The 15,348-nt window shown below is 49.4% G+C and overlaps 1 protein-coding gene across 1 annotated transcript in view; it reads right to left on the bottom strand.

Moving 5' to 3' along the window:
* The window catches only part of ntn3 (netrin 3), a 102,352-nt gene extending 93,870 nt beyond the window's left edge, over nucleotides 1-8,482 (bottom strand). The window contains exons 1-2 of the mRNA XM_033040728.1: nucleotides 8,154-8,482; nucleotides 2,656-3,595 (exon numbers count right to left, since the gene is read on the bottom strand). Coding sequence (XP_032896619.1) covers nucleotides 2,656-3,580 — 925 coding nt within the window. The 5' untranslated portion in view covers nucleotides 3,581-3,595; nucleotides 8,154-8,482. The remainder of the gene's footprint in view (nucleotides 1-2,655; nucleotides 3,596-8,153) is intronic.
* Between the last annotated feature and the right edge of the window lie 6,866 nt (nucleotides 8,483-15,348).

Genomic DNA, 15,348 nt, shown 5'->3' with positions numbered 1-15,348 from the left:
CTCTTGAGATATTCAGCAAACTTCATCCTTTAAATACACCTTCATTAACATCTCAATGGGATGGCATCTGCCACCAGCAACACTAAAAATCTTCAACAACTTGCCGTGGCACAGGCCCAGTGAATGCCCCCACCCCCACCCTCAGCCCCTTTGTATTAGCGTGTGAGAGCTCACACACCCTGCCTGTGCATCACAAGCTGCTCTGACAGATTGCACCTGGTGGAGGCCAGCTGTACAAGGCCCTGGTGGGCAAGGCATTTACCAGCCGCACCAGTGCCTGCAGTGCTCCACGACCAGCGCTCGGTATAGAGGAACAAGATAACAAACACCCCCAGCAAGAGAATTATTTCTCATTTCACACTAAATCGAGCATCTCTCTCCTGCAAAGCATCCGATGAAAGGTGTGCAAAATGTCATGCTGAAGGTTGTAAAGAGAGCTGTTTACAAAGGAGGGAGGAAAGTGTTTCAAAGGGCCTGTCATGACCTCAATATGTTCCAAAAGCTCACAGCCAATGCCGGGTTTTTTCTGGTACTGTTCAAGGCCAGGTGGACTGTTTACCACAGGGACTGAGATTTGTTCTTGCCACAGAGCAAGAACAGCCTTTATTTGTATAAATTCCACATGAAACATTGCCAGGGCAGGGACAGCACAGCTTGATACAGATTAAAGCTCCTTTTACAGTGTTCCATCACACTCTCTGTGGGCAGGGACTGCTTGATCACGTGCTCACAATCACAAACCTGTTGACCTATGGAGATTGGGCAGGCCTTTTAACCCCATCCCCCAAAGGAACAATTGGGGAAATGTTGCAAACTGCAGGTAGAACAGCGGTGTTTGGAATCTCTGCTGGAGGAGGTGAGACCTATAGTGTAGACCACGTGGACCTATTTCTTTTGGGATTCTAGCTGAACCTGACAATGAAAAGCTGGATGATAAAATGGAAAGAGAGGATATGGAAGACAGCACTCGGCTGGAGTGTCAGACAAGACTGTGCTCCATGTCCTAGTTTTGGTCATACACCAAGATTATACTTCCATGCTTTTTCTGCCAAGATTTAGAAATAGCTCATTTATTTCTGCTGGGACAAGGGAAACATACTCGTACAGAAGAAAATTATTCGGCCAATACACAGGTCTCACTAAGCAAATGGGCCAGACACACAAGTCTCATTACAACTTCCCTCTTCTTTTCTCCTGATCTCTCAGCATTCTGATAATAATTTGCCTTCCTGCTTTGCCACCAAAGTGTATAATATTCTATTACATTGCATCTGCCATGTTCAAAGGATACTGGAGCCTCTCTCCATCCTCCTCACCGCTCACATTCAAATCCTGCTTTATGGTGTCCACAGACTTACGATATTACATTGTCGCCTCTTTTTTCCCTCAGATGTACTACCCAGAACTGAAAAACCTATATTAACCCATATGAACTAAGGACACGGCCTGGTTTTAAAAAAATCATCATTCCCTGCTCTCTGTATTCCAGACTCCCGCCATAAAGACCAATATTCCAGCAGCCTTTTTCAGCATCTGCACGCATTCAAATATTTTATGTGCTCAGATTTTCAAAGCACTTTTCTTCTCTACAGTTACTAGTTCTTTCTTCTTTAAAAACTATTTTTTGGCACCAAAGATGACATTTCCCACACATGAATCCATGTGTCCTAGTTTCCCATTTACTCCCTCATTCTAAGCCCCTGGAGTCATTTCAATAAATGTTGAGAGATATATCAATATTCATTTACTAACATTTTTAATAAACACCAAATATTTCAGTTTTTGAACAGATCCCGGAAGCTTATGAACTTCATGCAGCCAATCAGAGTGCTGCCTGTTACCCACGTTTGCTTCTACCAATCATTCCAACCTAACAACTGATCCTCTAATGGCCTCAGTTCCACTTTGGCAGGTCTATACGAATGGAACTTCACCCAATGCCAACTGAATCCCACAAGGGCAGTGCCTGCCTGACGGGCTGTGCAGCCCACTGACTACATAGCAGGGCAGAGCCCTAACTATCGATGGGCACTCTTGGTGTCTCAACATGGTGGGCCAGTGTTGGGAGACCTGTGTTGTCTCAGTGTGACAGTGTTGGGAGTCTGGTGTTGTCTCAGAGTGTTGATCAGTGTGGGGAAGACTGGTACTGTCTCAGTGTAACTGTGTGGGAATGATGTTGTCATCTCAGGGTGAGGGGACAGGGTTGGGAGGCTGTTACCCCGGGGTGTTGCCTTTGTGTTGGGAGGCTGGTGTGTTGTCTGGGGGGGGGGGGTTAATCGGTGTTGGGAGGGTGTTGTTGTCTCGGTCCGTTGGTCAGGGTGGGGAGGGTGGTGCTGTCTCAGGGTGAGGCTGATGTTGTCTCAGGTGTTGATAAGTGTGGAGAGGGTTATGTTTTCTCGGGGGTTTGATCAGTGTGGGGAGAGTGGTGTTGGCTCAGGTGTTGCCTCGGTGTGGGGAGGCTGGCATCCCGGGGGTGTTGATCAGTGTGGGAGAGTGGTGATGTCTCAGGCATTGATCAGTGTGGGGAGGCTGGCATCCCGGGGTGTTGATCAGTGTGGGAGAGTGGTGATGTCTCAGGCATTGATCAGTGCGGGGAGGCTGGTGTTGTCTCGGGGTATTGATCAGTCTTCATCCCGCCCCGACCACTGCACTCACCTAGGCACTCGTTGGGTTCGCGAGCAGTCGCCCTCTGCCAGGGCCGGTCGTAATGGAAGGGTTTGCAGCGGTCGCAGTCTGCTCCGGCCGTGTGGTGCCTGCAGTCACACACCAGCCGGCCCTCTTTGTCCTTCAGGCAGCGCGACGCGTGCCCGTTACAGCGGCAGCGGCCGCCCACCTGAAAGTCGGCCACGGCGTACTGAAAGGTGTCGTCGTCGGCGCCGGCGCCGGAGGCCCGGTGGAACTCTACGCGGATGTCGGTGGCCGTCACCCAGTCCTGCAGCACCGGGCTGCTGTCGAAGTCCTGGGCCGAGGGCCGGCCGTCCAGCGTGCTGAAGGCCACCAGGCCGCCGGGCAGCGGCTGCGGGGCGGCCAGGGCGTCGGAGCACAAGGCCTCTTGCTCGTTCTGCTTGGTGACGGTGGCGCCGGCGGACGTGTGGTAGAGGCGGCGGCACTGCGACGAGTAGAACTGCAGCGGCACCCATGTGTGGCCGTAGTCCATGGACTTGAGGATGGCCATGGAGTCCGGGCGCGCCGAGCAGAAGTGCAGGCTCACGTAGGTCACCTCGAACTTCTTGTGCAGCGCCAGGCTGAGCGACACGTTGTGGGCCGCCCGCCCCACCTCGGCCGAGCGCCAGCAGCTGAGGTTGTGCGCGTTGTGCGGGTCGGTGAGGAAGGCGGCGGGGTGCGCGTCACACACGCGGCACAGACGACGTGCTCCCGCCGGGCACGCGCTGCCGAGAGGCGCGCCGCACGTGCTCGACACTCGCACCTCGCGCCCGAAGCCCGCGTTGACGAAGTCGGGCACACAGCGCCGCGGCTGGCCGGCGTCGTCATAGCAGGGGTCGGGGGGGCTGAGCTGGGCCGTGAACACGCCCAGGGCCCAGGCCAACATCAGCAACAGCACGTTGCCCATCCGCACCATCCTTGCTCCCGTGACCTGTGGGCGAGAGCAGACCATGAGCACCGTACCCAGGGCAAGAGGAAACATTCTGTCGTCGAGTCGGGCACTGGGCGGACGCGACAACGGTGTGAAAAGCGAATAGAAGTGCGCGCACTCTGCGGGTCACCTGGCGAATAGGCCCGACTCGCCCGCCACCGCCGCCGGTCGAAGGAGGAGACTCGCCCCACGGTGGAGGCGAGGTGGTCGGGTCCAGCCCCGAGGTCAGGTCGGAGCCTAGAGGACCGGCCGAGAACTAAGGGGGGGGGGGGGCGGCGAAGGGATGTGTACTTTTTGTACCTTTGTGGCGACTTTTTTTATGTACTTCGTATGCAAAAACAAAGACTTTCACTGCACCTAGTTGGGTTCATGTGACAATAAAGTATCGTCGCCGCATTCAGAAGCGGGAAACGGTTGCCGAGCCGGGCAGCGGCGGTGGAGGAAAGAGCAGTGCCGAGCCTCGGTCAGGGGAGTTGCCAGGAAGAGTCTCCCGGCTGAATGAAATCTTGCCCCCGTTTCTCTCCCCGGACAGGCGGCTCAACTTTCCCAAAAGTCCTGACACAAATGTGTGCAATTGTGTGAAAGGCGACGACAGGATATACAATCAGAATTTTTTCCCCCAGGGTGAGAATGTCACAAGATCAGAGGACAGAAGTCTAAGGTGAGAGGAGCAAAGTTTAAAGGAGATGTGCAGAGCAAGCTTTTTTTACACAAAGGGTGGTGGAAGTGGACAGTGCTGTGCTTCGGACCGTGCTACATTCCTCAGCGTTGGACCTTGGACCAGGTGGCAATTATTAGGCTTTTTAATTCTCTGCTTCTCCGATTAAATTCAGTGGAACCTTTGTGGATATTTGGAGACGGAGTCAAGCAGGTGCTGGTCTCAGCTCTGTTTTATTGCGCCTGCCTCAGCACTCACACAATGCTCCTCTCCAAGTCACAAGGACTCTGCCTACCTTGCCTCAGGTTTACTGCAACTTACTTTTACTGTTACACTAATAAGGAGATTGCTTCCTTGCCTCTGAATCCTGAGCTGCAGTTTAGAAAATTGTTTAAAAAAAGATGAAGTTGTTCCAGATGTGTGTGACTTGCTGAAGTTAAACAGACATAAGTGTGTGTCCAAACCAGCTGAAATTAAACACAGTTCTCCAAGGCGAACAGACCAAAATGATTGAGATGGAGGGCAGGTCAGATTATTTAAAGTCATGTCTAATAACCTTGGCAAAATCCCAATGTGTTGAGCACCAGACACAGCAGAAAGTCTCACCACCCAATGCTGAATCAATGGCATTGGATGGATGGCTTATATTTGTTCGAAGTGCCTTTAGTGCAAGAAAACGAAAATCCATCAAGGCTCCTACTCCCACTTACTACACTGCAGGAATAAATCAGTTTGAGTGGGGTGCCTCTTGAGTGGGTACCTTGCAATTTTCAGTCACGGATAGGAATAGGTGAGAAATATGGGGCTGGAATGTAAGGAGAATGAGGAGCACAAAGCAGCAAAGAACTAACATTTATGATCACTGCTAACTGAATAATGTATAAACATTGGAGGGGGTTTGAATTATAGCATGTGAAAGTAGATACGTGCAAATAAATAAGTGAGCCTTTTCTATTCATTTTTCAGGAAAGGTGGGAGATGTTGTACTATGGGAGATCAAATGTAAGGGGATATACATAGTTAATGGCTGGACCCTTAGCGACATTGATATACAAAAAGATCTTGGGATCCAAGTCCATAGATTCCTGAAAGTAGCATCAGAAGTAGATAGAGTTGTCAAGAAGGTGTCTGGTATGTTTGCCTCCGTCTGCCGGGTCATTGAGTAAAAGAATCAGGAAATCATGTTACAGTGTTATGAAATTGTGTTAGGTCACATTTGGAGCTTTGTGTGCAGTTCTGGTCACCCCATTACAGGAAGAATGTGGAGGCTTCGGATAGGGTGCAGACGTGGTTTACCAGGATGATGCCTGGATTAGAGGTTATTAGCAAAAAGTAGAGGTTGGACAAACATGGATTATTTTCTCTGGAGCATCAGAGGCTGAGGGGAGACGTGATGGAAGTATTTAAAAGGGTGACAGTGAGAACCTTTTTCCCCAAGGTGGAAATGTTAGACTCGAGAGCATAGGTTTTAGGTCAGAGGTGGGAGATTTAAAAGAGTTTAGGAGGTGCCTGAATGTACTGCCAGGGATGGCAGTGGAAGCAGACACAATTGTGACTTATAAGAGGTTTTCAGATAGCCACATTGATATGGGGGTGGGGGTGGGGGGTGGGGGGATATGCATCATGTGCAGGCAGAGATTTGTTTAACTTGCACCATGTTCAGCGCAGTAATTGTAGTCCAATGGGCTGTTCCTGAGCTGTATTGTTCTAAGAATGTTGTTGGAGCTGCATTTATTCTGGCGAGTGAGAAGTATTTTATCATGCTTCTTCCTGTGCCTTGTGGATAAAGGGAAGGCTTGAGTGTCAGGAGATCATTTACTTGCTGCAGAATAGCCAGTCTTGACCTGCTCTCGGCTACAATATGTGGCTAATCCAACGGAGATTCCAATTAATGATAACTCCCAGGGTGTTGATGAGGGAGTTTGCAGTAGCAACGTCAAAGATAGATGGTTATGCTCCTTTTTTTTGTAAGTCATTGCCTGATACTGTTCTATGTTTTAGGATCTGGATGTGATTGGCAAGCCGGAAATTATTGTTGAATCCTATTTGCCCTTGGGATAAATTAGGATGTATCAAACAGGATGGATAAAGGAGATCTAGCAGATGTAACTTCTTTGGATTTCCTGTTACAATTGGGTAAGGTGCCACATAAAAAGTTGCTGCTCGTAATACCACATCGGGGAAATATACTGATATGGACAATGAACAGCAGGGGCCTAAGAGAGCAGGTACATAGTTCCCTGAGGTGGTGGACAAGTGGTCTGAGTGGTGACAAATGGGGTGGGTGCAGAGGGGGCAAGTACACTGCGAAGGGGAGCAGGTGCTTCATTGGGGTGGGAGGGCAGAGCAAGTGCACTGCAAGCGAGGGGGGGCAGGTGCACAGGGAGGGGGGCTGGTGCACTGGTAGGGAGGGGGGGCAAGCGCACCATGGGGGAGCAGGGCACGTGCACCATGGGAGGGACAGGAGGTGCATCACGGGGCGGGCAGGTGCATCACGGGGCGGGCAGGTGCATCACGGGGGGGGGGGGGGGGGCAGGTGCATCACGGGGGGGGGGGCAGGTGCATCACGGGGGGGGGGGCAGGTGCATCACGGGGGGGGGGCAGGTGCATCACGGGGGGGGGCAGGTGCATCACGGGGGGGGGCAGGTGCATCACGGGGGGGGGGGGCAGGTGCATCACGGGGGGGGGGGGCAGGTGCATCACGGGGGGGGGCAGGTGCATCACGGGGGGCAGGTGCATCACGGAGGGGGGGCAGGTGCATCACGGGGGGGGCAGGTGCATCACGGGGGGGGGGCAGGTGCATCACGGGGGGGGGGCAGGTGCATCACGGGGGGGGCAGGTGCATGGGGGGGAGTGAACAGGTGCATTGCGGGGGGGGGTCACAGGTGCACCGCGGCGGGGGGGGGGGGGGGGGAGCGAACAGGTGCATTGCGGGGGGGGGGGATTCACAGGTGCACCGCGGCGGGGTGGGGGTGACAGGTGCACCGTGGAGCGAATTGCAATCTGGCAAATGCGGTACAATCTCGGAGGGCGCTTACAAAACGGTGCAACTGTTTGCGAATGGACGTGTTAGTCACTAAAGTTTCAATTCTTTGTTTCAATCATTTTGGCGATATTATCACCGTTTTCGCGGCACTTTACATATGTATTTTTTCAGGAATTAATAAACTAAGTTATTTGCCTAATAGGGACAGTTGTGAGGGTTATGCGGGGGAGTGGGGAGAGGCTCTGGTTGAAACATAGAGTCGGGGCGGTGAGCGCATTGTTCAGAGGGAACAGACCCTGCAAGTTCTCGCTCCGCTCGATGGAAGCAGAGCGAGGCGGATCAGGAATTCACAGAATACTTCACAGGAACACCGTGTGAGCAACAACATATACCAGGAAGATCGCTCACACATACTGCGAGCTTGGCAAAGGGGCTGCGACGGGATCAGTGCGAGTGAGGATCAGTGTCGGGACCCTGCACAGAGGGACCCCGGGCTGAGGGTCAAAGGTCCGGACCGCGCACCGAGGGTCAGTGTCGGGATCCCAGGCACCGAAGGAGGGTCTGTGGCCGGGCTGAGGGTCACTGTTGGGACACGGGCACCGAGGGCCAGTGTCCGGACCCCGACCTGAGGGTGGCATTCAATGCGGTTGCCCCGCTTAGGTGTCCCCTCTGACCTCGCCCAAAAGACTGCACACGGCAGGACGGGGTCCCGGGCAGAGTGGGGGCTGAGAGAGCGTGGGGAGAGGAAACAGCGACTGAAGGGGGAGAGCAGGGAGGGGGGAGCAGCAGCGACTAAAACAAAGAGCAGATGCTGGAAAGAGCCGGGTTGGAGATCTAGGGGGTTCGGTGCAGGCAGGGCGGTCTGGCTGCAGGTACCGGTAGCCGGTGAGAGCGCTCGGCAGGGAAAGACTCACCGTGTTACAGGAGCCGGTTGCTCGCGTTTCCCGGACGGCAGCTGTGGCTTGGCGGAGTCACTGGAGCGATAGCAAATCCTCCGATCAAGCGGCGGGCGGCGGAGACTGCAACAGCGGCTCGACGTTTGACAGCTTTAAAGGAATCAGGATGGGAGGAACTCAAATAACCCAGAATATGAAAGGCTGGTGCCAGCAAATGGGGCGGCTTTACACAGCACAGCCGCAGCTGCGCGGAGGGGCGAGACCACGCAGGACCAGAGGGACCACCTGCCGGCGACCGGGTCCCCCGCCAGAAACACGCTGCATGTGAGAGCCCACCCCCCGAGAGAGAGAGACCACCTGGCGGACACCACGACACCCAGAGAGGGAGAGGACTCCTGCCCGCGACTGGGACCCGCATCAGAGAGAGTCCACTCAATCCCGACATTAGGACTCCAACACAGAGAGAGTGAGACCATCTGCCCGAGCGAGATCTCACGCAGTGGTAAATGATGTCGCTTGTGGATTTCGCCCCCTCCCTAGAGACGGGGAGGAAGATAATACCCACGTTTTAGGACCAAAAATAATTGACCCCAAGGAGACCAGGTTGTGGAGAATGGGACCACTACCCACTTGAACCTACTCAGATGGGATACCACCTGCCCGACTGTACGCCCTGGACATGATCCCACTCAAAGGCAGGAGGAAGACCACCTGTCAGGTATTGGGACCCCAACTGAGAAACAGAAAGGGAGACTACCTCTCCAAGAGTGAGCCCTCATTGTCTGTTCTACTAACATTGTTGGGAAATCCATCTACCAGAGAACAGGACGCTGCCTGCTCTCTGGACTCTACACAGAGGGGGCCGAGACTACTCCCCAAAACTTGGACGCTTACCTCAAGATAGATAGAGAGACCACCTGCCTCTGCATCCGCAAGCCAAGCCCACTCATATCAGCAGAGCCTTGGGCCACACCGATAAATCTAAAGGCCCCAACAGCACTCCACCACTTGTGAACCTAACTTCAACACCTCCCACTGATCACAAGCCAACTGGCTCCCATCCCCCACGCTACTGGGCCGTGGCCAAGGTAGAGAGCCTAAGGTGATGGACCATGCAGAAGCTGAGGCTTCCATCATCACCTTCTTGCCTGTCTGGGCACACTGCCCAGCCCAGTGGAAGCTGTGGATTAATGAATCTATTGCCTCACTGAACACCACATTCTCTTCAGCTCCCAACAATCACAACAGATTATAAGATGCAGAGAGGCAGCCTTGTCTCAGTGGCTGCTGCTGGGCCTCTGAATTAGATGACTGCACGATATCTAATCCAATATTGTAGTGGCATACAAAGAAAGTGTTTCATTGATGCAGGGGCAGTGTAAGAAAGCTGGCATCTTGGAAAGGCACCACTGACACAACTTTAATGAATGGTCAACACAAAATGAACACGAGTGAACCAGTATTAACGGAGAATTGGATTGCCCCGTAGGAATGACAATGCGGGAGATCAGCACTGTTACATGGCCGCATCTTCTACACAGGATGTAGACAATAGACAATAGGTGCAGGAGTAGGCCATTCGGCCCTTCGAGCCAGCACCGCCATTCAATGTGATCATGGCTGATCATCCCCAATCAGTACCCCGTTCCTGCCTTCTCCCCATATCCCCTGACCACTATTTTTAAGAGCCCTACTTAGGAAACACTGAATTGCGAGGGATATTGCTAAATGAGTGCCTTACTGTTAATGTGATAGTACTGAGAGAGTGCCAGTCTGTTGGGGAGCTGGGCACTGCTGTGGGCAGGATGTGGGGAGTGCTGTATTATTAGAGGAGTGATTCCAACTGCCTTGGTGGGACAACATGAAGGAGAACAGAAGATAGACACAAAAAGCTGGAGTAACTCAGCGGGACAGGCAGTATCTCTGGAAAGAAGGAATGGGTGATGTTTTGGGTCGAGACCCTTCTTCAGTCTGAAACATTACCCATTCCTTCCCTCCAGAGATACTGCCTGTCCTGCTGAGTTACTCCAGCTTTTTGTGTCTATCTTTGGTTTAAACGAGCATCTGCAGTTCCTTCTTACACATGGAGGAGAACAGTCGTGGCGCCATCTCTTGGATGAGATGTTAAACTGATGCCCTTGTGGATTTAAAGGCAATTGTGTCTGACACAATTTCCCGTGGAGTTCTTCAATGTCTTAGCAAATATTTATCCATCAATTAAGATCACATCTGGTCAAACCAAAATTCTGCAGATGCAATAAATCTTTAACAATAAAAAAAGAAAATGCAGGAAATGTTTAGCATGCCATCCAGAATTCTATTTCTCTTTTCAAATATGTTATGAAATGATTCAATTAATTTCTGGTTTTACGGTAGACTGTTCACATCGGGCATTGTACAAATTGCCTATTATCTTCCCTGCATTACAATAGTGCCTCAATGTCAGAAGCTTCTCATTGGTTGCAAAGCACTTGGGAAGTTTCAAACCTGTCCTTTGTCTTTAATCAGCTTTCCCTCCCGTACATCAGACGATATTTATTACTACACTTTCTAACATGCAGAGTGTACTCTTATGTTTAATCTGTCTTTCCTTTCCTGGAGAAATCAGCCCTAGCCTGTTCAGTGTTATACTCTGATAAGTATTTTCATTAAATTCAGGTATCTTCCTTATGAATCTGTTCTGCCCCCTCTCCAGTGCCTCCAGTCCTTGAGGGGATGTGATCAGAAATGTTCACTGTGCCACAGAGTGATCTAACCAACTTTCTCTGTGAGTTTAAACTAACTTCCCTGCTTTAGAAATAAACTCCGTTTATGGGTTTGCCTTTTTTATGGCCATGGAATGTTTCACAACCTTTCGTAGACATTACTGTCCCGCTTTCCCAGTTAGATGTGATTTTTTTATGGGTATATAAACGCCCATATTCGACTGACAGAATGCTATATTTTGCATTTGCCCAAACTGACATTTATTTTCTTATGTCTGCACTTGCAAAATCTCAGCTGTCCAAGGGGCTGGCCCCATTACCACTCGGTGGGCCACATGTCTGGGTTTGGAATAGTGAGAATGCTGACTATGCAGAACATAGAACAGTATAGCAGAGGAACAGGCCCTTCAGCCCACAATGTCTGTGCCAAACATGATGACAAGTTAAACAGGCATCACATCTCTGCCTGCACATGATCCATATCCTTCCATTCCCTGCATATCTAAAAGTCTGCTGAACTATACTGTCCCATCTGCCGCCATCATCATCTCTGGCAGCACATTCCATGCACCCATAACTCTGTATAACAATTTTGTCCTGCAATTCTCCTTTAAACTTTGACCTCTCACTTTAAAGAAATGCCCTCTAGTCTCTTACATTTCCACCCTGGATGTGGAGGCTTTGGGGAGGGTGCAGAATAGGTTTACCAGAGTACTGCCTGGATTAGAGGGTGTTAGCTGTAAGGAGGTATTGGACAAACTTGGATTGTTTTCCCAAGTGCTTCCCAATCTTGGAGGACCAGAGGTTAAGGGATATATAAAACGATGAGGGGCATAGATAAGATAGATGGTCAAAGTCCTTTTCCCAGGGTGGAAATGTAAAATACTAGAGGCCGTAAGTTTAAGGTGAGAAGGGAGAATGTTTAAAGGAGATGTGTGAGGCAAGCTTTCCATATAGAGAGTGGTGGGTTCCAGGAATTCATTGCCATATGCGGTGGAAGCAGATATGAGAACAGGGATCTGTGCTGGGCCAATGTTGTTTGCCATCTATATCAACAATTTGGATGAGAATGTACAAAGCATGATTAGTACATTTGAAGATTATACTATAATAGGCGGTATTGTAAATAATGATGATGGTTATCAAGAATTATAAGGATTTTGATCAGCTAGGCAAGTGGGCTGAGAAATAGCTAATGAAATTTCTCTGAGGTAAGTGTGAGGTATTGTATTTTGAGTATTCATACCAGGGCGGAACCATCACAGTGGATGGTAGGGACTTGGGGAGTATTGTAGAGCAGAGGGATCAAGGAGTACATGTACATAGTTCATTGAAAATGACATTGCAAGTGCGTAGAGTGGTGAAGAAAACGTTTGGCACACAGGCCTTCATCAATCAGGTAATTGAGTATAGAAGTTGGAATGTTATGTTACAAAATGTTGGTGAGGCTGAACTTAGATTATAGTGTTCTGTTTTGATCCCACTGTTGTAGGATAGATGCCATTAAGCTGGAAAGAGCACAGAAAAGCTTTAAGAGGATATTGCCAGGACTTGAGTACCTGAGCTACTGTGCCTACATTTGTAACTGCCTACATTTGTCACATATATTCTCTGCATATCACATGCACTTCCATCACAATACAATATATATGCCATCTCTGCGAGACAGGCAGCATCTCTGGAGAGAAGGAATGGGTGATGTTTCGGATCAAAACCCTTCTTCAGACTGAGTCTTTAGATTTAAACCAGCATCTACAGTTCTTTCCTACAAATTATATCCCATCTTATTTCTGTTGCAATGAATTTGCTTTATATACTGTCATACAAACTGTATCACAAATAATCTTTGTATTATCGATACACATTCCTGGAGTAACCCACAGGAGTTCTCCCCTGTGCTGCGCTGATGGGTCATCGTGGACTCTGACAAGACTCCTGATCTTTGGGCATTTCCCAGCACGGATGTTCTGCTCTGATGCCCGTGCTGGGTTAAACCGGGTAAAACAGGGCCTTGAATGGCAGACAGTGCCTCCCAGGCGAACGTCAGGCAGATACAACTTTTGATTTCTGTTCAATGCTTTAAAGAACTGTATATGTTAATCGTTTAAATGATAACAATATTCATTTTGTAAGTGGGTAGTAATTGTTACAGATTGCGAATGTCTGGATAACAGTGGCAGCTCAATGCTGCAGAGCAAGGGGCAGGACCAGACCATCTGTTGGAGCCGTTGTGTGAGTGCAGCGAGCTGCTTACACTGCGACTGGTACCAGACTCCAGTCAGGCCACTCAGGGTTTTGTTCCTCAGTTGCCTTGGTGGCATTTGAATTCATGTCTCTCGATCAGTGGTTTAAAACTTGGGCGACTGGTGCAGTCATGTTACCACAACACTCTAATCTTTATGTGAAACTGATCTTGGTCAGTATGGATGAGCTTAAAGATACAGCATGGAAATAGGCCATTCAGCACAATGAGTCATCATCGATCAACCATTCACACTAGATATGTCCTACACACTAGGGACAATTTCCAGAAGGCAATTAATCTACAAACCTGCACATCTTTGGAACGTGGGATGAAACCGGAGCACCCTGAGAAAACCCATGTGGTCACAGAGACAATGTACAAACTCCACATGGACAGCACCTGTGGTCAGGTTTGAACACGGGTCTCTGGTGCTGTTAGGCAGCAGCTGTGCCACTACCGCCCACTGCCAGATGGGTTGGGCCCAAGGGCTTGTTTCCGTGTTGAATTACACTAAGGCTCTAGGTTTAATTTTATTATTGTAACATACTGAGGTACAGTTAAAAGCTTTGTTTAGCATTCTATCTAATACTATACATAAATACAATCAAGTCAAACTCAAGTACATTAGAGCAAAGGAGAAGATACTGAGTGCAGAATATAGTTCTCTACTTACAAGTAACAGATTTAAAAGAGTGGAGAAATTCTGTCGGATGTTAGTAGATCCGTCTCTAGGAAGAGCATGCAAAGAGTCACCACACTCTTCCATCCCAGTCTATTACTGCCTCAGAAGAAGAGAAACCATAATGAATAATTGAAAAACGTTATAAATCATGTCATATGTGGAATATTATATGCTCCATGTTGTGTCATCTATAATCTCTATTATTTGTACCAGGGACAGCACACTGTGAGGAGTGATTGATTAGACTAGGCCTACTGTATATTCTCCAGATTTAGAAGAATGAAAGGAGATCTTGAAAAACTTACAGGACTTTAAGGCTGGATGCAGGATGTAACCTTTGCTAAGGAAACCAACCAACTTGCAGGCCACTTTGGAGAGATTTCCAGAGGATGGCGTGTGTGTGTGTGTGAGACAGAGAGAGTGCGTGTGTGTGGAAATTATTGGGAAAATATCCAAGGTGCAGAATTAATCTCTTAGGATCGAGGAAGTCTGCGTGAATCTGGGCAGTTCAGTAAGGTGCTTGACATGGTCCCACATAGGAGTTTGGTCCAATGGGTTAAATCCCTAGGTATTCATGGATTAAATCCCAAGGGATCCACAGGTTAGATGCCATGGGACAATGGTTTGATCCCAAGGGATCCATGGGTTAGATCCCAGGAGACAATGGGTTAGACCCCAGGGGAAACTTGTGTCGAGACAACAACCTTTCTCTCAATGTCAGCAAAACAAAGGAGATAGTGATCGACCTCAGGAAGCGAAGCTGTACACATACCCCAGTTTGCATTGGTCTGACGAAGTAGAGATGATTGATATCACCAACAACTACTCCTGGATCACCCATATTGAAGTAACAACGAAGAAAGCACACCACTCTTCTACTTCCTTAGATGGCTTAGGAAGTTCGGCATGTCCCCTACAACTCTCAGCAACCTCTACAGATGCAGCATAGAAAACATTTTATGAGGATGCATCACAGCTTAGTTTTGGAAAAGCTCAATCCAAGACCGCAAGAAATTACAGCGAATTGTGGACGCAACCCAGACCATCACACAAACCAACCTCCTTTCTATGGATTCCATTTATACCTCACGTTCCTTCGGCATGGCCAGCAACATAATCAAGGACGAGTCGCACCCTGGCCACTCCCTCTTTTCCCTTTTCCCATCAGGCAAAAGATATAGGTGTGAAAACGCACAGCTCCAGATTCAGGGACAGTTTCTTTCCAGCTGTTATCAGGCAACTGAATCATCCTACCTCAACCAGAGAGCAGTGCTGCACTACTATATACCTCATTGGTGACCCTCGGACTATCCTTGATGGGACTATCACTCTTGATAGTGAGGAGCTTAGTTGTGGAAAGATATTGATCATTCGGTAAGATGCAGCGAGCAATGGCAGGCACAGTTTAACTCTGATCATTGTAAGGCACTGTATTTTGTAAGGAAGGCTATATGGAGTGATGGTAAGATCTGAGGAAGTACTAAGGAACGAAGGGACCTTGGTGTACAAGTCCAAGGATTCTGGAGGTGGCAGCACAAACAGATAAAGTGAAGTAGTATACGGGATTCAACCTTCATTACC

The sequence above is a fragment of the Amblyraja radiata genome, chromosome 22 (assembly GCF_010909765.2).
Source record: "Amblyraja radiata isolate CabotCenter1 chromosome 22, sAmbRad1.1.pri, whole genome shotgun sequence".
In the NCBI taxonomy this organism is placed as follows: domain Eukaryota; kingdom Metazoa; phylum Chordata; class Chondrichthyes; order Rajiformes; family Rajidae; genus Amblyraja; species Amblyraja radiata.
This window is presented reverse-complemented; position numbering and strand designations above follow the sequence as displayed.